The 23746-nt window shown below is 39.3% G+C and overlaps 1 protein-coding gene across 2 annotated transcripts in view; it reads left to right on the top strand.

Annotated features, from left to right (window-relative positions):
- Window positions 1–23746, top strand: part of LOC135775836 (Fc receptor-like protein 5) — a 41223-nt gene extending 17477 nt beyond the window's left edge. The window contains exons 10-23 of one of the 2 annotated variants that reach the window (XM_065286365.2): window positions 6763–7029; window positions 7111–7401; window positions 11669–11935; window positions 12017–12307; window positions 13361–13624; window positions 14097–14387; window positions 15111–15374; window positions 15842–16108; window positions 20112–20213; window positions 20444–20500; window positions 20712–20762; window positions 21260–21328; window positions 21408–21455; window positions 22541–23746. In XM_065286365.2, coding sequence (XP_065142437.1) covers window positions 6763–7029; window positions 7111–7401; window positions 11669–11935; window positions 12017–12307; window positions 13361–13624; window positions 14097–14387; window positions 15111–15374; window positions 15842–16108; window positions 20112–20213; window positions 20444–20500; window positions 20712–20762; window positions 21260–21328; window positions 21408–21455; window positions 22541–22548 — 2537 coding nt within the window. In that variant the 3' untranslated portion in view covers window positions 22549–23746. The remainder of the gene's footprint in view (window positions 1–6762; window positions 7030–7110; window positions 7402–11668; window positions 11936–12016; window positions 12308–13360; window positions 13625–14096; window positions 14388–15110; window positions 15375–15841; window positions 16109–20111; window positions 20214–20443; window positions 20501–20711; window positions 20763–21259; window positions 21329–21407; window positions 21456–22540) is intronic. The other variant, XM_073812968.1, reaches the window with a different exon arrangement.

Genomic DNA, 23746 nt, shown 5'->3' with positions numbered 1-23746 from the left:
GCTTCAGCACCATGGACAGGTCTCAGGAAAAGAGGGAGGGCGCGAGGGGTTTAGCCTGCGAGCGCCTCCTAAAATGTAATAATTAAATCATGCTGGCCAACTGATCTGCCGTTGATAAGTGAGTGATGAGCAGAAATAGCGGCGATATCAACTTAAATGGCGGAGGGACAGCCTACCATCTAACCTATGTTAAAGACATAAAAGCACAATGTTAATGGGCATTCTCTGGGGTCCTCGCGTTGCGAAGAGCACCGGGTGACGAAAAAGGTTTCATTAAGCGCGTAAGCCCGTCTTGTGGACGGTGCTCGAACCGCGTCGATGGTGTTAGATACGCTTGCGATAAATCACCTAAACCTTGCGCGCGCTCAACGACCATACATGGAGATCGCACAGGTCGGGCGCGAGTGCCAATGTGCCCCTTCCTTGAGAAAGAAAGTCCTTCCTCAGGGGAATCCGCCAGGGAGGGCTGTCGCAAGGGGCATTAACTATGAAAACCAATTCTTGGTCGTCCAGTACGGACGATTAATAAAGGCTCTCCTCGTCCTGCCTGACTTTGCACAGTGTCTGCGCAATAAAGCTCACTGGAAGGAATGCGTATTTACGCACCCCCCGCGGCCAGCTGTGTGCCAACGCATCCACGCCGAGGCTGCCCTCGGTTAGTGAATAAAATAGGCGACAATGGGTATCGTCCGGCGACGCAAACAGATCTATCTACGCACAACCGAACTTCTTCCAAATTAGCTGGACCGTCTGGAGGTGGAGTCACCATTCGCCGGGGGCGCAGCTCGGGAAGCGCGTCTGCCGCTGTACTGAGCGAACCCGGGATGTAAATGGCACGAAGGGACCTCAGATGCTTCTGACTCCAAAGGAGGAGATGACGAGCGAGATGCGACAGGTGACGAGAGCGCAAAACCGCCTTAACGGTAAATAACGCAACAGTCGCAATGTTATTGGTGTCGGCTAATACATCCTTCCCTCGCATCTCCATAGCGGAGCGTACAAGTCCCAGATATACAGCACACCGCTCGCGGCAGTTGGGGTGCTATGCACACCCCTGAGACTGCAAGCCCGTCATACGTGGCTGATCATCCCGTGCTGAGGGCATTGCAATATACAGAATGCCAGGAGACCCCTCAGGGGCATATCTTCAATCGGAAATGCCGGTTCTACCACGGGGAAAAATTTAAATGACACGCAGGTGCAATGTTTACACGGTGTATGTCGGTGTGCCACGCTCTCCTCGAGACTCGATCGTAAGCCAACGCTGAAGCGGTCTCATATGAAGCAGCTCGGGCGGCGTCACAGCCGCAGCATGCTGTCATATGTCCAGGAGCTTCTGAAATTGTTTCAGAGGGACCGCGTACTTCCCTCGAATTAAACCGAGGCAAGTCAGAACTGACTGGATGCACGCTCTTGTTAAACATGCCAGTTAGTCGATCGAGTCTTATTTCCATACTGAGAAAAAGGATCCTCTGCACGGGGCAAAGTTGCTCTTTCCCAGTCGACCTGAAGACTTAAACGAGCGAGATGCCGAAGCATTAACTCTCTGTGTTCGCGCACGTCTGCCAAGAACGGGCTATTATAAGTCGACGTAGAAAAAAGCAGAATGCGAACAACGCTCTCTCTCTGACATTTTAATGCCGTGACTAGCACATGGAGACACGGAGAGAGAGAGACAGCTCGAATGGTGTACTTAGTATTAATATGCCCACCCCACGACGCAGAGCGAAAAAACGGTCTAAAGCGAGGGGAGATGGACACAATAAAGTACACGTCTTACAGGTCTAAGGCTGCAAACCGATCTGAATATTGAAATACGAGCCTCGGCGTTATCATCCAAAAAGAACACCTTCGTAGAGCCGGTGCGTAAATCAAATCGATCGTAACCCGCCGCGTATTTTGGGTACTATGAGATAAAGGCTGGAAAAACCCTATCATTATCATCTCGGTAAGAGGGACCGGCTCGAACATCCTTCGCCAACAGGATATCGACTTTTGCACGCAGTACATGTGCATCGGACGCTTTCACCACAGTGAAACGAAAGCCCGAATTTGGGGTGTGCCGGATTCGTAACCGAGGCGGATCGTGCGTAAAACCCAACGAAACGGGCTGGGAACTGAAGCCAAGCACCCAGGCACCGTACGAGGAGAAATAACGACACTACCGAAGTACCCGCGGTGGGGCAGCGAAGCGAGACAGGTGGGACTGCCGGTGCGTCTGCTGTGACAGCATAAACATCTACAGTATGTGTGTGTGACACTGACCTGATCCCGCTGAGGGTAACGGCCGTCTGGTCTCCTCTACGGAGAGCGCAGACTCCGATGAGGGTGCTGGTGGTCCGGTCTCCTCAGCGGAGAGCTCGGACTCCTCAGGTCACCCGCTGGCGATAGAGGAGAGGTAGGGGAGCTGGTGTAAACCCGCTCACGGCTCTCTCGATCCTCCGGAGACCTAGAGAGGGAAGAGGAATGCACTCTTATGTGTGGTTAAGTGGGTACCGACCGAACAGCCGGTGGAACATATGCAAACAAAGGATTTTCCACCCGACCCTCTATCGGGGGAAGGAGCTCCATCTCCTGAAGAGTGATCCTCTGCCAATCTGGGTCGCCCTTCACTGGCCACTTAAACTCCCGAATTTCACGGGAAGCGGCTAAGCGGGCGGGGCGAGCTGCTGACGACCGGTTCCCCTGCTCTGCCGAGATGGGGTCCGAGGAGGGGAACGGAGGTGGTCGCCGCAGGACGCCGACGGCGAGAGGCAGACTGAGGAGCCGGCGTGGTGGACCAAGGGCAGCTCTCTTCCGCCGGGGCATGACCTAGGAGATCGCCTCAGTCTGCGCAGCGGAGCTGTACGACTCCCCTGGCTCGCCGAAGAGGCCGGTCTGTGAGACAGGAGCATTCAAGTTGTTCTCGTCCGTCATGTCAGCCAGACACAGCCAAAGGTGGCAATCTTGAACCACTGAGGTGGACATCGCACGACTGAAGGTCGCGGCCTCCCTGGTAAATCCTTGGTGAGCCTGCAGCAACGTTATTACGTGCAGGGCTGAAGCCGCCTCTCCGGCATGCCTGATGGGCAGCGTCCGTAACCGGACGACTGTCTACAAACACGGGAGGGAAGGGTTGGGTGGTCCCTCCAGGAACGCATCCCGCTCCACTGAAGGGGTCCCTGCCCTTAGCGGCTCCGTTGGTGAGGGAGGTGAGGGGTGAAAGCTGAACGGCCGGACGGCCGCAAATCACGTCAGCTCTTCGTGCCGTCAGGGAAGAAAGGCACAGGAGGAGAGGACCGAGAGGCCCGAGCAGCTCCGAAGTACCATCATGTGGGCGGGACGGTTCGGGCGGAGAGGGGTTATCCTTTCCAACTCTACCGTCTCCGCCGCTCGAGCGGGCACGGCTGCCATCTCCGGAACGACTCTGCCTCGGAGGAAAAATGGACACCCCTCTGATGCTGCAGAAGTGACGGGACCAGACGGAGGTCCAATGGATTCGGCAGACATTGTAGAACACGACTCTGCAGTCTCCACCGGAGCCTCGACCGGCTGAGGATGAGAAGGCCGGTAGGTGGAGGACGCATCCTCCGTCCTACTCAGCGTAGTGACGCGAAGGGCGCCCCGCGAGCGCTTGACAGCCGCACCATGGCGGCGTCAGCACTGCAAAGGCGCGGACAGCGTTCCCGTAGAAACGACAGTCGTCTCCGCAATCCAAGAGGGTTATGCTCTCACAGAGAGAACAGAAACTCTCCACGAACGCAGCCCCGGAGTGCTCGATGCCTGAGCACGAAGACAGCGCTCGTGACCGTCACTGGAACCCTTATACTTCTCGCATCCAAGATCGCACGGGCGAAAAGCTATCCTGAAAAGGACGCTGATCTCCGCATATACGAGAGTGGCTGCCTTTAACAAGGCACAAAGCTCTCTCGTATCACTCTTTTAGGGAAATTCACTCAGATGCTAAGTTGATGAGCGCACAGGAAGGCAACGCACACACTAAACTCAAAACAATAAACAGATGTAGAGCCGTGGATTAAGCGAAGCGTCCGCTGTGATACTGCTAGTTCAACCAACTTCAGCAATCAAATCCCAACAGAGTAAAGTAGCTTCTCAGTAGCAGATACTGCCGGCTTTCGAAGCGATAAAAAGCTAATTTCCCTATTTGCACCTGCTGCTTATATATGCACCTGGCGGGCCGGTGCCAGCATTATGCAAATATCTCAATGCCAAGTTCATTGGCGTTTTAGTAGTATTCGAAGCAGATTGGTCTCTCTAAGCGAGTTCCCAATTCGTCGGTCACGACGTGACGTCGTAGTGACCGACTGAAAGGGAACATTACAATATGAAACAATTATATTTATAATAAAAATAGCACACAAAATAGCCCCTAATCCTTTCATAGACTCACCTCATTATTTATTCAAAAACAACAGCCAATGGCAAGTCTCAGCCTACTTTTTAATATTTGTATATTTTGTTTTAGAAGTAGGCTAGTTCTGTTTATTAAAGGTCCCATTTTTTCTGTGTTTTTAAAGCTTTGAGTGTTGTGATTCAATAGCAGCTTAGCTTAGCAGAGCCGTTTGAGCTTTGCTGGCAACTGACGTATTCCTGTGGGCAGAGTTTAGTCAAAAACTCTTACTTTGACGTCATTCAACTGGGAAGTAAAGGGCTGTAGTCCAAACTGGCCGTTCACTGTAGGCTTTGAAAGGGGAATTCTGTTAAAGAAAATGGCAGCGAACTTTGAGCTTTATCATTTAACAGGTATTATTTATGCTCTAACAGCAATATTACACGCTAACTAAAGTTTGAAAAATGGGATCAGAAAGAACGTGACCTTTAAAATTAGAATAGGAAGTTTGGCTGTGGTATTTAGGCCTGTAATTACAATTTAGTTTTTTTAACTCCTAGGGGTCCAAAAACGCGGTGCCGTGTTTTCTCCTAATCAAAGCAGAAAACTTAAAGCTCACGTAACACACGCTGTTTCTGCATTTCTGATGTTAATCTGGAGTACCTATAGAGTAGTATGACTACCTTTATATCACCGAAGAGTCTTTAGTTTAATCAGATTTATAAAAGAAAGATTAGCTTTACCAAATCTTTCCGATAAGTACGAAAAAATTAAGAAGGCGGTGTTATACCGCGGGAGGAGCGAGTACGAGTCATGCAACACTATACAACACTGTTTTAACTTATGATTCACTACATGTTCGTGTCATTTATATAATATACACGCGCCTATTTCCAACATAAGACAGAAGTCTTACTTACCGCATGCAACTCGTCATGACCCGGTTGGAAAAAATCCACCACATCAAACACACACACAAAACTCCGCTACTACCCCGGATAATAAACGAAATCCATTGTTTTCATGAGGCTGGATTTCTTCTCCTTACATCCAAAAACACACTTCTTCTTTCGTGCCCTTGTTGAGTTTTGAAATTAAACAAAGCTGAGTGGCGTGATAAGATGTTTGCAAGCTCTAGCGTCTCCCACTGATAGACGGGTGGGCGAGGTTTTCTGGGGGAAGTGCCCATATAAAGAAGTGATACGTATAGGGCCCTATAATTGAATTTGCAAATTAACACGGAATCTAGTATTAACGCGGAATTTCGCGGAATTTTACATATTTTGAATACAATTCTGTTTTTGTGTGGGAGACGAACGTATGTCTGGGGGAAATGCAGACATACGTTTTCCAAACTGACACAAATGTGCCTGCTAAAATGTATGTGTACAAAAATGCACATTTGATACTTATTATTTATATTTTATTGTACATTAGTTTGTTATTAAACTACAAGCAAAACATTTTCTTTTTAAGTCTCCTCAAATTCATTCTAGCAAAACATTCCTTATTGAGGCATTAGGGGGATGGGTCTTTTTCTCCTCAGGTGTGAATCACATCAATATCATTGACCATCCCTTGCATGACTTTACACAATAAATGGTTTTTACATCTTTTTGTAGCAAATTCCCAACTCTACAAGGTCCAGTACTTTTTTAATGTAAACAAATAGTGTGTATTCCTTGGCCTTATTTCAGCAACTTTTGTTTTAATTACCACGCATAAACATCATTTACTTAAAAATAGGGCTGTAACAATTAATCGTGTGTCCCATTAAAAATGCCTTTCTGAAATCGATTCTGAAACGCAAGGCTGCGATTCTGTGTTTCATGCACAGCTTGTGCGTATACTAAGGCATTTGGTCAGTAGGAAGTCCTTATCAATCTAAAATCATTATGAGTCTGAGTCGTTTATAACATACATTTTAAAAGGCAACATTCGTTAAACAAAATTATTCAAAATATTCTTTATTATCATGAAAATACCTGAAACAATCTGAAGAACAGCGATATCAATATTCTTGTAGACATTTGTAATGCTACTTCTGTGGCACAAAGGAAGTTTCTGCACGAGAGCGCCCCCTGGCTTTGGGATGTGCCGGGATTTCACAGTAATTCATTCATTTGCATGATTAATCGTTACAGCCCTACTTAAAAATACAAACATGTGCACACACGTTACTCGCATATTATTTTAACACAGTTTGTGCTGAATACAATGTTATGTGGTATTAGCCATTAATATGTTTAAAGCAACTGAAAAAAGACCAAATGTAAGAGCATGTCAGAAGCCAGGGTCCCAAAATGGTCGGACCCCATGGGGGTCTGTTAATTGTTAGCCTCAATTGACCTGAACTAATTTTAGTAATTTTATTTACTTTTTAGATATAATTGTATTGATATTTACATAAATTTTCTACATCCCAAATAAAGGTTCCATGCCAACAATCAGTTTGAAGCAAGATCCAGAATACCCAGCGATCTACACCGGTGAACAGGTTAGACTTACCTGTAGCATTACAGAGCAAACATCAACTCAGTGGACATACCAGTGGAAAAAAGACAATACTGAGGTCAGCAGTGGCGGTCAGACTTACACTATCTCAAGTGCTACAATGCTTCACAAAGGGTCCTACACGTGTCATATAAGCAGGAATGGGGTCCCATTTTCATCTGAACCAAAACAACTGACCATAATCGGTAAGATCAATCTTATGCATTTTTGTCTTGCATACAATGCCAAAAAGACCTTCAACATAAATTGTTTTTATATCTATACAGAGCCACCTCAACCACAACTGTCCAAAGAGCCTCAATGGGATTTATTTTACCCAACTGAAAAGGTGACTCTGACGTGTTCAATCAATGAAAATCCAAATGATTGGGAATATGAATGGTACAAAAATGAAATTAAGCTCTCCAAAGACAATGACATCTCCATATCTGAAAAAACACTTTCAATAAACTCTGCAAAGTCAAGTCACTCTGGAAGTTATACGTGCAAAGCAAAACATCTACAGAGATCTCCAGTTACTACAAAAGAAGCAGAGGCTCTGCAGCTTCACATTTCAGGCAAGTAAAGATAATTCTGCTTATGTGGAAGTCAGATATAAATGACGAATGAGTTCACACAAGGTCAGACGCACTTAAACAGGTCAACAAGGAAGAGTAATGTGCTGTTCACATTAAGGTACTGTACTAGTCCCAAAACCATTAATTCTACAGTTTGATGAAAAAAAATAGTTTAAAAGTGCCATTCACCTGAAAGAGATCAGTGAGGAAGCTGATTGTAGTTTTTTACCCGTCGAAAAACTGGCAGGTTGTTGCAACCCACGGCTGGGTCAAAAAAATCCTGTAGTAATTTTAACTTAGTGGTTGTTTTAATATTTGATTCAACCATGGGTTAAAACAGCCTGCTATTTTTTTAGCTTTAATTTACGTTGGCATTTGCAGTTTCCTGTGTAAAAACAGTGGTTGCTCACCTTCAGTCCCACAGCACTGCACATTTTGTGTCTTGCATATTTAACACATTTGATTCACATCATCATCATATAACCAGATAGCCGGGTGTGTCATATAAGGGAGACTTACAAAGTGTGCAGTACTGTGAGTTTCAGCATTCAGACACTGTTGGCAGTATAATTTGGTTCATTTACCCCCCAGTTTCACAGACAAGACTTAAGGTTAGTCTTAGACTAAAACACATGTTTGAGCTGTCTTAACTGAAAATAGCTTGCACTGATAAATCTAAAAATATGTTTGCGATATTGTTTTTATCTCAAGTAGGCATGTGCTGGTATGAGATTTTGCCGGAATTATAACTTTAAGCAAAAATCCCATGGATTCATGGTGTTGCAGTATTGCTATTGCCAACACAACACTTATTTTCAAATGTCTGCCTACCAGTTGTATTTTTTTGAGCATTGTGAAAAATGTATGGCAGGTAAAAAATAAAGCCTTAGCGTTTCTCAAGGGGGGCGCTGGAAGCAAGATTTTTGAACGGGGGGCATTAAGGAGTTCTTGGGGGGCAATGTTTACACCAACAATCAGGGAAGACTACAGTTCATTAAACTTTAAATACAGTACTGTCTGCAACCAAGTGTGTAGCAACCACAGGGGACCGGAGAAGACGTCCCAGCCCACTTTTTCCACACACCGCCACTATACTCATCCATGTTCTCTGATTTCTTACTTAGATTTGAGTAAAGTAACTTTCAGCCAATCACAAATGAGTGTAGAGCCCGATTTATAGTCATGCGTAAGCTGTACGCCGTAGGTTATCTGCAGCCTGTGTGTAGCTCTGCGTAGCTTGACGTGCACCTCGCAATAATTTTAACAGCGCGTCAGTTCTACGCTGGCCGCAAGTGCTGTGATTGGTCCACCAGAACCCCTCCTAGGACCTATGCACAACTATAATGAGCCCTTAAGAAGCAATTATTTCTTAAGTACACGCATGATGCGTCTGCTGGGTCATAATCTGTCTTGTCAGTGTATCTCGATTTGCTTATTCATTGCCATTTTTAGGATCCGTAAGTTCTTTTGATTTCCATGTTTGACCCCACCGGTGTAAGTTATTTTGTGAGACAGAAGTGATAGGGTTGTCCTGTACTTCATTTATAATAAATACAAATGCTGCATCCTATATCAATTCAATGACAAAATTTGGCCCATGCTAATCATAAAAAACGTTGCCAAGTAACAGGGTGCCACTCTGGTAAATAATACAAGAATTCAGTCACTTTATTATACTAGTTTTGAGAGTTCTTCTCAGCAGTATTGAGTTCAAATGGAAACTATTACTAGTCTGCACAATGGTAACCTTAAAAAAAATGCATCTAGAATAACAAAACTGAAAATGTAACGCATTATTACACAAAACATAATGAAACGAAACATTACAATATGAAACAATTATATTTATAATAAAAATAGCACGCAAAATAGCCCCTAATCCTTTCATAGACTCACCTCATTATTTATTCAAAAACAACAGCCAATGGCAAGTCTCAGCCTACTTTTTAATATTTGTATATTTTGTTTTAGAAGTAGGCTAGTTCTGTTTATTAAAGGTCCCATTCTTTCTGTGTTTTTAAAGCTTTGAGTGTTGTGATTCAATAGCAGCTTAGCTTAGCAGAGCCGTTTGAGCTTTGCTGGCAACTGACGTATTCCTGTGGGCAGAGTTTAGTCAAAAACTCTTACTTTGACGTCATTCAACTGGGAAGTAAAGGGCTGTAGTCCAAACCGGCCGTTCACTGTAGTCTTTGAAAGGGGAATTCTGTTAAAGAAAATGGCAGTGAAATTTGAGCTTTATCATTTAACAGGTATTATTTATGCTCTAACAGCAATATTACACACTAACTAAAGTTTGAAAAATGGGATCAGAAAGAACGTGACCTTTAAAATTAGAATAGGAAGTTTGGCTGTGGTATTTAGGCCTGTAATTACAATTTAGTTTTTTTAACTCCTAGGGGTCCAAAAACGCGGTGCCGTGTTTTCTCCTAATCAAAGCAGAAAAACTTAAAGCTCACGTAACACACACTGTTTCTGCATTTCTGATGTTAATCTGGAGTACCTATAGAGTAGTATGACTACCTTTATATCACCGAAGAGTCTTTAGTTTAATCAGATTTATAAAAGAAAGATTAGCTTTACCAAATCTTTCCGATAAGTACGAAAAAATGAAGAAGGCGGTGTTATACCGCGGGAGGAGCGAGTACGAGTCATGCAACACTATACAACACTGTTTTAACTTATGATTCACTACATGTTCGTGTCATTTATATAATATACACGCGCCTATTTCCAACATAAGACAGAAGTCTTACTTACCGCATGCAACTCGTCATGACCCGGTTGGGAAAATCCACCACATCAAACACACACGCAAAACTCTGCTACTACCCCGGATAATAAACGAAATCCATTGTTTTCATGAGGCTGGATTTCTTCTCCTTACATCCAAAAACACACTTCTTCTTTCGTGCCATTGTTGAGTTTTGAAATTAAACAAAGCTGAGTGTCGTGATAAGATGTTTGAAAGCTCTAGCGTCTCCCACTGATAGACGGGTGGGCGAGGTTTTCTGGGGGAAGTGCCCATATAAAGAAGTGATACGTATAGGGCCCTATAATTGAATTGGCAAATTAACACGGAATCTGGTATTAACGCGGAATTTTGCGGAATTTTACATATTTTGAATACAATTCTGTTTTTGTGTGGGAGACGAACGTATGTCTGGGGGAAATGCAGACATACATTTTCCAAACTGACACAAATGTGCCTGCTAAAATGTATGTGTACAAAAATGCACATTTGATACTTATTATTTATATTTTATTGTACATTAGTTTGTTATTAAACTACAAGCAAAACATTTTCTTTTTAAGTCGCCTCAAATTCATTCTAGCAAAACATTCCTTATTGAGGCATTAGGGGGATGGGTCTTTTTCTCCTCAGGTGTGAATCACATCAATATCATTGACCATCCCTTGCATGACTTTACACAATAAATGGTTTTTACATCTTTTTGTAGCAAATTCCCAACTCTACAAGGTCCAGTACTTTTTTAATGTAAACAAATAGTGTGTATTCCTTGGCCTTATTTCAGCAACTTTTGTTTTAATTACCACGCATAAACATCATTTACTTAAAAATAGGGCTGTAACAATTAATCGTGTGCCCCATTAAAAATGCCTTTCTGAAATCGATTCTGAAACGCAAGGCTGCGATTCTGTGTTTCATGCACAGCTTGTGCGTATACTAAGGCATTTGGTCAGTAGGAAGTCCTTATCAATCTAAAATCATTATGAGTCTGAGTCGTTTATAACATACATTTTAAAAGGCAACATTCGTTAAACAAAATTATTCAAAATATTCTTTATTATCATGAAAATACCTGAAACAATCTGAAGAACAGCGATATCAATATTCTTGTAGACATTTGTAATGATACTTCTGTGGCACAAAGGAAGTTTCTGCACGAGAGCGCCCCCTGGCTTTGGGATGTGCCGGGATTTCACAGTAATTCATTCATTTGCATGATTAATCGTTACAGCCCTACTTAAAAATACAAACATGTGCACACACGTTACTCGCATATTATTTTAACACAGTTTGTGCTGAATACAATGTTATGTGGTATTAGCCATTAATATGTTTAAAGCAACTGAAAAAAGACCAAATGTAAGAGCATGTCAGAAGCCAGGGTCCCAAAATGGTCGGACCCCATGGGGGTCTGTTTATTGTTAGCCTCAATTGACCTGAACTAATTTTAGTCATTTTATTTATTTTTAGATATAATTGTATTGATATTTACATACATTTTCTACATCCCAAATAAAGGTTCCATGCCAACAATCAGTTTGAAGCAAGATCCAGAATACCCAGCGATCTACACCGGTGAACAGGTCAGATTTACCTGTAGCATTACAGAGCAGACATCTCCTCCATGGACATACCAGTGGAAAAAAGACAATACTGAGGTCAGCAGTGGCAGTCAGACTTACACTATCTCAAGTGCTACAATGCTTCACAAAGGATCCTACACGTGTCATATAAGCAGGAATGGGGTCCCATTTTCATCTGAACCAAAAAACCTGACCATAATCGGTAAGATAAATCTTATGCATTTTTGTCTTGCATACAATGCCAAAAAGACCTTCAACATACATTGTTTTTATATCTATACAGAGCCACCTCAACCACAACTGTCCAAAGAGCCTCAATGGGATTTATTTTACCCAACTGAAGAGGTGACTCTGACGTGTTCAATCAATGAAAATCCAAATGACTGGGAATATGAATGGTACAAAAATGAAATGAAGCTCTCCAAAGACAATGACATCTCCTTATCTGGAAAAACACTTTCAATAAACTCTGCAAAGTCAAGTCACTCTGGAAGTTATACGTGCAAAGCAAAACATCTACAGAGATCTCCAGTTACTACAAAAGAAGCAGAGGCTCTGCAGCTTCATATTTCAGGCAAGTAAAGATAAATCTGCTTATGTGGAAGTCAGATATAAGGGACGAATGAGTTCACACAAGGTCAGTCGCGCTTAAACAGGTGAACAAGGAAGAGTAATGTGCTGTTCACATGAAGATTGACTGTATTAGTGCCAAAACCATGAATTATACAGTTTGATGTAAAAAATTGTTAAAAAGTGCCATTCACCTGAAAGAGATCAGTGAGGAAACTGATTGTAGGTTGTTGCAACCCACGGCTGAGTCAAAATAATCCTGTGGTAATTTTAAAGGCGGAGTGCACGATATCTGAAAAACGCTTTGGGAAAGAGAGTCGGGCCAACTACCAAAACACACTTTTAGCCAATCAGCAGTAATGGGCATGTCTACTAACCGACATCATTGTCTGGGTTGCGTATGTGTGGGGCGGGTCTATCAAAAGCAGGTCCAAATTCTATTGGCGTAGGGGCGTGTTTGTTTAGGTGATTTCAAATATCGACATTGGCTTTCAGAGATCATGCACCCCGCCTTAAACATAGTGGTAGTTAATGGGTTGAAACAACCTGCTATTTCTTGTTAATAACAATGCCAGGCATATTATTATTATTATTTATGTATAAGGAATGTTAATCAGCATATATTCAGGAAAGATATTAAGCTCATTTTTCGTGGAGGACCTGGATAATGGATGGGGCACTGGCCCAAAAGAGGTTGAGAAGCACTGCTATATATTAAATGTAAACATCAAATCAATTACAAGATTTAATGATTAAATGAACTCATACTTTGGAAATCGTGTCAATGAAAATTTGAGTGGTTTTGAAACCTTGACTCTTTAAAACCTTGAAACCGGTAACCGGCCCATGCCTAATTTCAAGATACACACCAGTAATGAATTTTTCTATGGCATGTTTACAAAAGCTGTTAAAACTTAATTTAACTAAGGCCTAGTACTGGCTTAAGCTAAGCCTTTTCTGTGAAACCAGGCTTTAGTCTTAAGAAAAACAAGCATGTGCGACTTCAGGATGTTATTATTTGGGGATGGATTTTTAACCATACAACTGTTGTTTGTAGATTCCACTCCTGAACCAGACATACGACAAGACCCATCATTTGAGTTTTTCTACACTGATGAACAAGTCCGGCTTACTTGTAACATGCCAGGTGCCGCATGGGAATATCATTGGTACAAAGACTCAGAGACAACAGAACTTTCTACTGCAAATAAAAATTATATTATTAATTCAGCATCTCTCCATGACACTGGTGAATATTACTGCAAAGCAAAGAGACGTGACTTCTCAATCAACAGTGGGAAAATGAAAGTGCAAGTTAAAGGTCTGTTCATTTCTATTTTAAATTATATCTAACAATTTTAAATTGCTTAAGGTCACTGCACATATAAAACATTGCAAACATCTCAGCTCACAGAAATTTGTAAGTATTTTACAAGTTGGCTAATTGGTATGATATGAATTGTACCATGTAAAGTCGCTTTGGATTAAAGCTCCTGCCAAATGCGCAAATGTAAATATAAAAACTTGAATGGTTAACACGAAAAAATAACAATAATGATGTCTAACTCCTAAACCCAATGTCACAGGTTCATATGGGCGAATGCAAATCAAACGTACAAACTATGTCATATTAATTTTTTACGAAATAGCCACCTCGTAAAAAACAAATTGACATGAGATTGTGTTGGACCTCACTAAACAGAAAATGTGTTAATTTGTGGTATAAAATATGGTTTAAGATGTCGAGGCAGTTTCCAATGTTAAGTAATTTTCTTTTGGGTTTATCTACACAGAGCCACCTCAACCACAACTGTCCAAAGAGCCTCAATGGGATTTATTTTACCCAATTGAAAAGGTGATTCTGACGTGTTCAATCAATGAAAATCCAAACGATTGGGAATATGAATGGTACAACAACAAAATTAAGCTCTCCAAAGACAATGACATCTCCATATCTGGAAAAACACTTTCAATAAACTTCGCAAAATCAAGTCACTCTGGAAACTATAAGTGCAAAGCAAAACATCTACGGAGATCTCCAGTTACTACAAAAGAATCAGAGGCTCTGCATCTTAACATTTCAGGCAAGTAAAGATAATTCTGCTAATGTGGAAGTCAGATATAAATGAAACAATGAGTTCACACAAAGTCAAAAGCTTAAAGTGACAGACAGGCACTATGAATAGGTCAATGAGCAAGCTGTATGTAGTTTTTTATTGATCTCAAGTCTTTGGTTGTTGTTGGCTATTGTGTAAGAACAGTGGTTTTTAAAGTCTTGATAGTTTGAGACTAAATTAACCAAAATACTGCTAGTGCTTCACTAGAAACCTACAGCACTGCACATTTTGTGTCTTCTAAATTTAACACATTTAATTCACATCATCATCATTACATTAGCAGAGAGCTGAACTAGGTGTGCCATACTGTATAGACTTTAACAAAGTGCTGGGGGTTTCTTGAGAAGCACTAGCAGTATAGTTTAGTTAATTTAGGGGTTGTTTACACTGTAACATTTTTAACTTTACATTTCAGTAAAAAAAAATGTTGTGGTTTGGCTGTTCAATTGCACGACAACAGCATTTTGGGGTCCTGAAAATGCAGACTTTTGAGAAGAGGTTTCAAAGTGCATGTAAAGTTACATGTTGCCATGCGTAGTGTTAATTCGGTCATCCATGATAACCAAAACAATAATGGTGGCCTACAGTTTTTTAACTACATTGTTGTTGTGTAAATGTAGCCCCAGACTATAAAGAATGGGCAGTTCTTGTTTGTGAATGGATGTTTAACCATACAACTGTTGTTTGCAGTTTCCACACCTAAACCAGTCATACAACCAGAGCCATCATTTGAGTTTTTCTACACTGATGAGCGAGTCCAGCTTACTTGTGACATGCCAGGGGCCGCATGGGAATATTATTGGTACAAAGACTCAAAGACAACAAAACTTTCTACTGTAGATAAAAATTATATTATTAATTCAGCATCGGCCCATGACGCTGGTGACTTTTACTGCGAAGCAAAGAGACGTGACTTCTTAATCCAAAGTGAGGGGAAAAAAGTGCAAGTTAAAGGTAAGTGAACATACAAATTGTACAGGTCCATATTGAAAAAAACACAAACTTACCACTCAGAAACGTCCATAACCAATCTCCATATCCTCGTCTGATACAGGCTATATAAGGTAATAATAGACCATTTCTTTCTGAAAGTAAATCCTAGGAGTGTAAATGGACTTTATATTTTATTTTATTTTTTACTTAATAAAGCAACATAACTTCTATGTAGATATCAGAGAATAATTTAACATTATTTTAATGCATCCTTTGACACTTTTAAATGTTTTTAAAATGCCTTTTTTCTTTATTTCAATATATTTTTATTTGTTTTAGTTTTTCCCGTTTATTCTTTTAATTCAAGTTATTGGCAGTAGCGGCACAGAAATGAGACACACTCACCTTAAACAATAACAAAACCCTTGTCTTGCTTTGTAAAACACTTATTATAACAAATATAAAATAATTGATTTGTTTGTTTTAAGCTCTTTCAGCAGCTTCACTGAACCTGGTCACTGAATTGAGTGACATCATCGCTGGAAATATCCTGACACTGAATTGTAAGGTTTTAGATGATAAAACATGGAATTACACCTGGTTTGAGAACAATCAGGAGCTGAATGAATCTTCAAGTACATTAAAGGTCAAATCAACTGAAGAAACTATTAAAAATGAATTTAAATGCAGAGGGAAAAGGACAGAACGACCGCTGTACTCCTATTGGAGCGATCCGTTCATGGCAAATAATATTTGTAAGTAATATTTGCATTATATTAATATACTGTCATATGTTCACATATCATAATACATATTTTTGCAACCCATTCTCATGAAGTGTGTGTGTATAGCACACAGAAAGAAAAGAGAAACCAATACATAAAACAACATGAAAATTTGCGTCATATTAAGCGAACGGAAAGGACTGGTCTATCATATGCACGCAAAATTGTAATTTGGCATATGAATTGCGCGACTTTTCACACTGCGTGCTATTTATATGCAAATCATTTTGTCATACTGAGAGTATGACAGCATGGGCAGCTGAGTAGACTAAGCATGTAATTTATGATGGTCATATGATCTGGTGGATGAATCAACTTGACTAGTTGTTTTTGCTAAAAATTGCTTTAAAAATGTTTTTCAGAAATTGAACTGAATCAACACACTATCCCAGTTTACCTTGAAAAAAATACTGTACTATAGTGTGAAACCATAAAAAAGAAATAAAACAAATAATCCATGATATAATATAAAGAAAACAAATGGAAATATAGCTGAAATATACAGCTTGCAGTGGCAATACTCAGCTCACATAATGTTACAGTGGTGTCATGAGTCAAAAGAGCCCACCCCATGTCTCTACGATGTTCTTATGCAGAAATATAGCTCTTGCAAAAATAGTTGATAAGGTATTCTCATTGGTTTCTAGGGAGTGAATTGGAATGCACCAATGATTATACTTCAAACCATTAAAGGCTTAATCCATGATGACTCAAGGCTTTAGTTGTACTGTAGCAGTAGTTTTAGGCAAAAAATACGATATTTCTATCTCAAAACCACTAGGTGGCGCAATGACAAAGTTGTGCATGCACCCTCAGATCATAATTGTGTTACATCTAGCAAGTGTCATGACTACACACTTTAGTTTAGTGAAGAAACAGTTGTATGACCATAGGGTTGCTTGATTTCAAAGGTTTTGTTTAATTATAGGGCCAACTAGTGGTGCAAGCATACAATTTTTTTTGTGTAGCCTCAGACTGTGATCATACATCAGCCTATCAAATCTGGTGAAAAAAATCTCTTTTCGGTGCGAAGTTATAACTAATTGTGTGTAAAAAAAACACAAAATTTAAAGGTAATTTTCGTTTTTGCAAATTTCGGCCATTTCTGATGAAAATTTTAATATAGCGCCAATAGAGGTTTTTGTTCAGAAGGTAATGTAATGTTCTTCCTATGGCGTTTTCTAGTCGATTGGAATAACGCTCACGGAGATATTCGCGCATGTTTTTTAAGCGCTATTTTGCTGCGCAGGGCTAAGCGTAAGGCACAACCTGGCATGTTTAGTATCGTTAGACTCAGCAACAGTTCAGGGGCCCGTTCTTCGTACGTCGCTTAATACATCCGAGATCAAATGAGACATCCGAGAAGTTTAGATCTGGCTAATTATAATCTCGCTTATTTGGTTCTTTGAACACCACTGCTGTTGATGATTATTATGGCAGGATTGAATTATCTGAGATCACTGCGCGTTCGTGCACTGCAAGAAAAGTCAATACATATCGATAGTAGAAACACTGATCAGCCACGCTGTGATTGGCCAGTTGTTACAATGGCCAAGAACACGCCCATTTTTAACCCCTGCAGTCTGAGAGCTATTGATGGAAGGTTGTGAACGTTTTATGTGACTGAATTTAAAAACCCAGTTAAAGCTACTTTAGTACATAAATCACCATAAATAATTCAAAATTTTCTGTAAAAATATAATCTTGATATCTTTGCTATGCTTGTCAAAGATTGAAATTAATGATTGTAATTAAAATTTGATGCTCCTAAAGTACTTTAAGTCTCTTTTAAAAACAGTTAAATGCTATTTTGTCTGTTTGTAACAGCAACTTAAAAAGCAGAATAAAAAAACACAGGTGGTGGCCCTCCATCTTCATGTGATGTGCTGGCAGGAGTGATGTCTCTAAACTGGCTGATTGTACAGATAATCTCTGGAGCAGTTGCTCTTTCTTAAACCGACAGCCAATGCAACAATTTAATTCCTGATAAATAAAATTTTAATTGTAGTGTATTATAAGATAGTGTTTTCCTCTCTTTTGTGCAGTTGTAGATAATACACCAACACTTTTATCAGTTTCCAATAATGTGGTAAATAAAGTATGATGTGCAGTAAGGGAATGGTAATGTTATTCTACATCAAAAGATTATAAAATACAACCGTTTCTGATAGCAATGCACATGACAGTAAAGAAATCCTCTCAGATGGTAGTCCTTTAGAGAAACTATATGCAAGTGGTTAAATAAGTTTACTTCAATTGCATTATTCTTAACTGATTTCTGACTATATTAGCAGTATTCCACGTTAACCGAAAGTCCTGCATCTGCTGAGTCTGCACAGAAAAGTGTAGTAAAGAAGATAAAGATATGTGAAAATATGTGCAAAAAACTTATTTGGTTATTTTGGTCATTTTTGTCACAGAACAGGGACAGGGTAACATATTTGTAGACAACGTTTTAAAGATAGAACAGATAGAAATTACTAAACGAAAACCCTTTTTATGCATGACATTGAAAGCTACTTGACAATCTAAAGACAAAACTAAAATAGGAGATTAGTTTATTCAAATGAAAATTATTTCACACTGAGTAATAGTCTTTATTGTACATAACATCTATTAGTGCTGGGTATGATTAATTGCTGTTTTTATTAAGGAAAATTCAAACAAATTTAAAATGAATGTGATCAGCATGTCATTCGTTTAAGAATAATAATCAAACACCTGTTACACAAAAACAAGTCGCACAAGTACAGGAAAATATATTTGTTATATTATATATTTTTTAAATAACATCGCTAAAAGATTTAATTAATATATTCTTTTTTTATTACGTGTTGAATTTGAAAAGCTCTTTATATTAATCATGCATCTTACGCAGATTGCGCTCGTATAATGAAGAATACGCGACTGCGTCAGACTTTCCGTATCACATCCGCTTAAAAAGGTACAAACTAATCTTGTTTACATGAAATAAGCCTGCTCCCGAGCAGGTTTGAGCTTAGGGACCTGTTGCTATGACACCAAGTTTAGAATGAGCTTCGAAGAACCAAATAATCCAAGATCATGCCAAATCATCAACAATCAAATCCAGCTAACTGAGTTAGCGACGTACGAAGAACGGGCCCCTGGACTACAAGGTAACAAGTCCCACTAAAATATGTCGACCGCAGCCAAAGTTATAGGCATTTAAACATTTGTCTGACCACTAGGTGGCGTTGTGACGAAACTGTGCATGCACCCTCAGGTCCTGACTGCCATCACAAGCACCAAGTCTCGTGTCAAAAGGCTTAAGTTTGGCAAAGATACAGCCTGAAATTCATTTTTTAGCGCTCTGCGAAAATTTTGTTGACACGGTTTACGGAAACGGATTGACGAATCGACATGAATTCCATAACTTTTTGCATTGAGGGTCTATAAATGCTACATATCGATTTTCTTGACAATCGGGCAAAAGCTCTAGGACGAGTTTGCAAAAGTAGGTTTTAAGAATAATTCAAAATGGCGGAAAAATGTTCGTGACGGAAAATGACGTCGTAGGATCCATTCCAATCGTCTTGAGACAATGAATCAGAGGAAACATAAATTTTGTTTCTAGGCCTTACGGATCAGAAGTTATAAGCAAAAACGTAAGTGCAACTTTGGACTGTTGGTGGCGCTAGCGGGTTTGATATAGAGACTAAAAATTTGCTGTGGAGACTTTTGGGACAGTCCTTTATAAGCGTGCCAAATTTCATAACTTTCCTATGTACGCTGCTATGGGCTGCCATAGACGCAATGGCGGAAGAAGAAGCCGGAAGAACAATAAGAAAACTAACGGATACAATAGAGGTCTTCGCCCATTCTGGGCTTGACCCCTAATAACAAAACTTTTTTGTGAAATTTGTTTTCTCTAAATTTCCTGTAACAATAAAAGGTTTAACTTTATTGGCCAGTGCCGTACTTGACTATTGTTCATTTCTGTCCCTTGTTCCAGTGTTCAAAAGAAAAATACTGCTGGCCATTTCGGGCTGTTTTGTCTGCTGTATTGTCATTTTGATCATTGGATGCATCGTACTGAAAATCACTCGTAAACCAGGTACAAAAATAAATATATACATTATATATTATACATTGTACATACATTGTGTGTGTTTGTGTAATAGATGATGATAGTATAAACCAACTTGCTATTTTACTGTGTTACTAAAATGTCATACATTGATAGATTTTGAACTTTAAAAAAAGTTTTTTAAGATACTATTTTTTTTATCTTACATGCCATTACATTTCATTATTACTAATGAAACATTTCTTTTTTATCTTTAGAGAAGAAAGAGCCGGTTCGTGATAACTTGTTTATCTCACTAGCAGATTCCAAGAACCGTAAGTCATATGGACTGAATACTTTCATGTCAAACATTGAAATCAATGCAAAATTAAAAAGTAAATTTACCCATTACTCAAAAAAAAACCTTTCATGCTTTTAATCTCATAATTAGCCTGGAGTTCACATACAGAGTCACATAAAACCATCTGTCCGAGTGAAACTTTTTTTACATTATCTTTTCTTTTGTATGGGTGTTTTTGATTACAGAAACTACTTCACCCTTGATGGAGTACATGGAGAGTAAACCGTTAGAAAAAGGTATTTTCCTTTCACAAGATTTACTAATAACAAGGTACAATTTACAGTAATACACTGTGATAAAGTAATGATCATTAATAGTGGTTTTATATCACAAATCTTATACTCTACAACATGATTCAACAAACCAATAGTTTATTAAAGGGATAGTTCACCCAAAAAATGAAAATTCTGTCATCATTTACTCACTCTCATGTTGTTACAAACCTGTATAAATGTCTTTGTTTTGATGAACACAAATGAATATATTTTAAGCAATGTTTGTAACCAAACATTTGAGCACCGTTGACATCCGTAGCAGACTTTTCACCCACCTACTATGGAAGTCATGGTGCTTCTGTTTCCTGTTTGATTACAAATATCTTCCTTTGTGGTCAGCAGAACAAAGACAGGTTTGTAACAATGCAAGGTGAGTAAATGATGAGAGAATTTGCATTTTTGTTTAAACTATCCCTTTAAGGTTTTGAAGGAATTTAATTTTGTCTATGATCTTTCAGAATCTGAGGAAAAAGAGGAACTGCAGCTGGATAGTATTTCAGTCACTCATGTTGATGGTGTGATAAAGGGTGAGTCAATTTTTATAATTTTCAGAATGTCTTCATGTTTCTTCAGAAGCATTAATCTAATAATGTCAACTTTTTAAAGGTGAAGATTCACCATCAGCAGAAACTAATGGCTTAACATCTTTTAAAGGTAAAGTTTTATTGCATTTTCTGAGGATTTTAAATGTTATGCTTTGTGTCCAGTTTTTAGAGAGCTGTTCACACCTGGTATTAAGATCGGATTTAGGTTGATCGGTTCACAAGTGTTTGAGAGAGAGAGATTTCGGTTCACACCTGGGGCTCTATCATTCACTCCGCGCAATGCGTGGCGCAAATGTTTTTTGCTAGTTTCAGCCCAGCACAGATATCATTATCATGTTCAGCTCCACGTTGCAAATGCACATGCACCCATTTTAGCGCCCATGGGCGTGTGTTCAGGCACATTGTTGGCGTGTTGCTATTTTGAGGCAACTAAAATAGACTACACCATTGTCAGTTGGCTAGTCGTTAAAACAAAGCGGGAGAAATTATGGGTTTAAATTGATGCGCACTAATATTATGAGAGTACCGCAGCTTGTGTTGTTAGTAGACATGATGCACAACGTTTTGTAAATGTAAATGCAAGGGCTTTCTCAGATATTTTTCAAAAGAAATTGATGAAATAAGTTCACGCAACTTCAGCAGATTCAGTTTTATCAATAAAAAAAAACTAAAGAGACCACTGTACACTATGTGATCTTGCTAAAAGTCATGTTAAAGCATTGTGCTCGATACATCTCACATTCGATTTTTTTTTTGGGCCGCTCGAACGCATTCGACCAGCAATCCGGTCAAATGTGTTTTTGACTACCTCTGATTGCGGTCAAAAATGGACGAGCTTATAATGTTTTAAAGTTCATCTACACCTGTATTTAGCATCGCCCACTTGTGATCTGATCTTGAGGTTGACCGATTCATCGGATTTCCTGATTGATCCGCACCGATAACGATAACAATAACTATTGTTTATCTGCAAAAATTCTGACCGATAGTTTTTTCCGTTTGCGTTTATTGCATACTCAACAGGGAAGACAGCAGGGAAGCTCTGCTCCTGATCTGCATTAAAAAGTAGTAGATCGCCCTCTACTGGCGAAACTAACACCATTAATGACCAAAACACATCTTAATACCAGGTGTAAACAGCCTCTATGAATATGTGCCTATTATAATGTCACTGTGTCTATTTTACTTCTCTAGCATCCTAAAGCAATTCGTCAACAATCAACATCAAGATGAAGTTTCTCTCTTTTTTAGTAAGGCAGCTAAAGTAGCACGTGCATTTTTAATAAGACTGAATTTTGTATTATAGTATAGCACTTTGTCTAAGAGCAATTGCACTAAGTGCTAAAAAATGCTTATGTTTAAGACTGTTACATTTTAATATTAACTGCAGTGTTAAACTGTAAATATGTTAGAGGAACAGCATGCTGGCCTAAAGCAGGCAATGATTGTACAGTAAAGATGAATAATGGACTTCTGTTATGCTAAGCAGTAAACATCTACTGTAGTCTATAAAGATTGTAATACATCTACTGGATTTTTTTATTATTATTATTATTGTAATTTATTTAGAAATTAAGCAAAAGCTTTTAAATGTTTCTGCTGTTTTAAGTAATATTTCACCACTTCTGAATGTTTCATTTGTGAAATAAAGTTTCACATAATCCATTACATAAAAATATATTTGGTTGTGTTTGAAACAGCATACCACAACACAACTCTATTACTGCAGTATATATGCACTTTGCATAGTTTATGTATTTTTAGTATTTCTAGACAACGTATTGCATTTGCCAGAAAGTTGGTAGATCAATTTAGTATAGTACAGCGTAACAAGTTTGAGGGTCTACTTTAAACACTGGCACAGTACTGTATATACTTATGCCCAATACTGAGTTAAATCTAAACTTGATACATGCCCAGCACCCCATCCATTAGCACACAGGAACACAACTGCTTATTGCTAGTGAGCTTATTTTGTAAACAAATATTAATGACATTTTGTTAAATATAGACTCTTTGTGTGTAAATGTATTTTACCATCTGTACTATCACTTTGTGTGACACTTTTTAAAAGATATAAAAATATGTAAATACTGTATGTTTGGTTTATAGTTTGAAAAATTAAATGTAAGGATGTGCCCCCTAAAAATTGTAAGGACTTCTTTTTTGAAATTTAGCAATTTAGCAACTTTTTAAACTTTGTTCATGGGGTGGCACAAAAATATAATTATACAAACTAACTATACTTTTCAAAAGTATTTTAAGTGCCTAAAAACTATGATGTATAATGAACTATTTCTACATTTTGCAAAAAAATGAAAATTGTTAAAATATGAAATAAATTGCTGATGACACAGCCTACTGTCTGAAAGGTTTTAATAAAACATGATGTGGTTTTAA

This window comes from Paramisgurnus dabryanus, chromosome 21 (genome assembly GCF_030506205.2).
Source record: "Paramisgurnus dabryanus chromosome 21, PD_genome_1.1, whole genome shotgun sequence".
NCBI classification, from domain to species: Eukaryota; Metazoa; Chordata; class Actinopteri; order Cypriniformes; family Cobitidae; genus Paramisgurnus; species Paramisgurnus dabryanus.
This window is presented reverse-complemented; position numbering and strand designations above follow the sequence as displayed.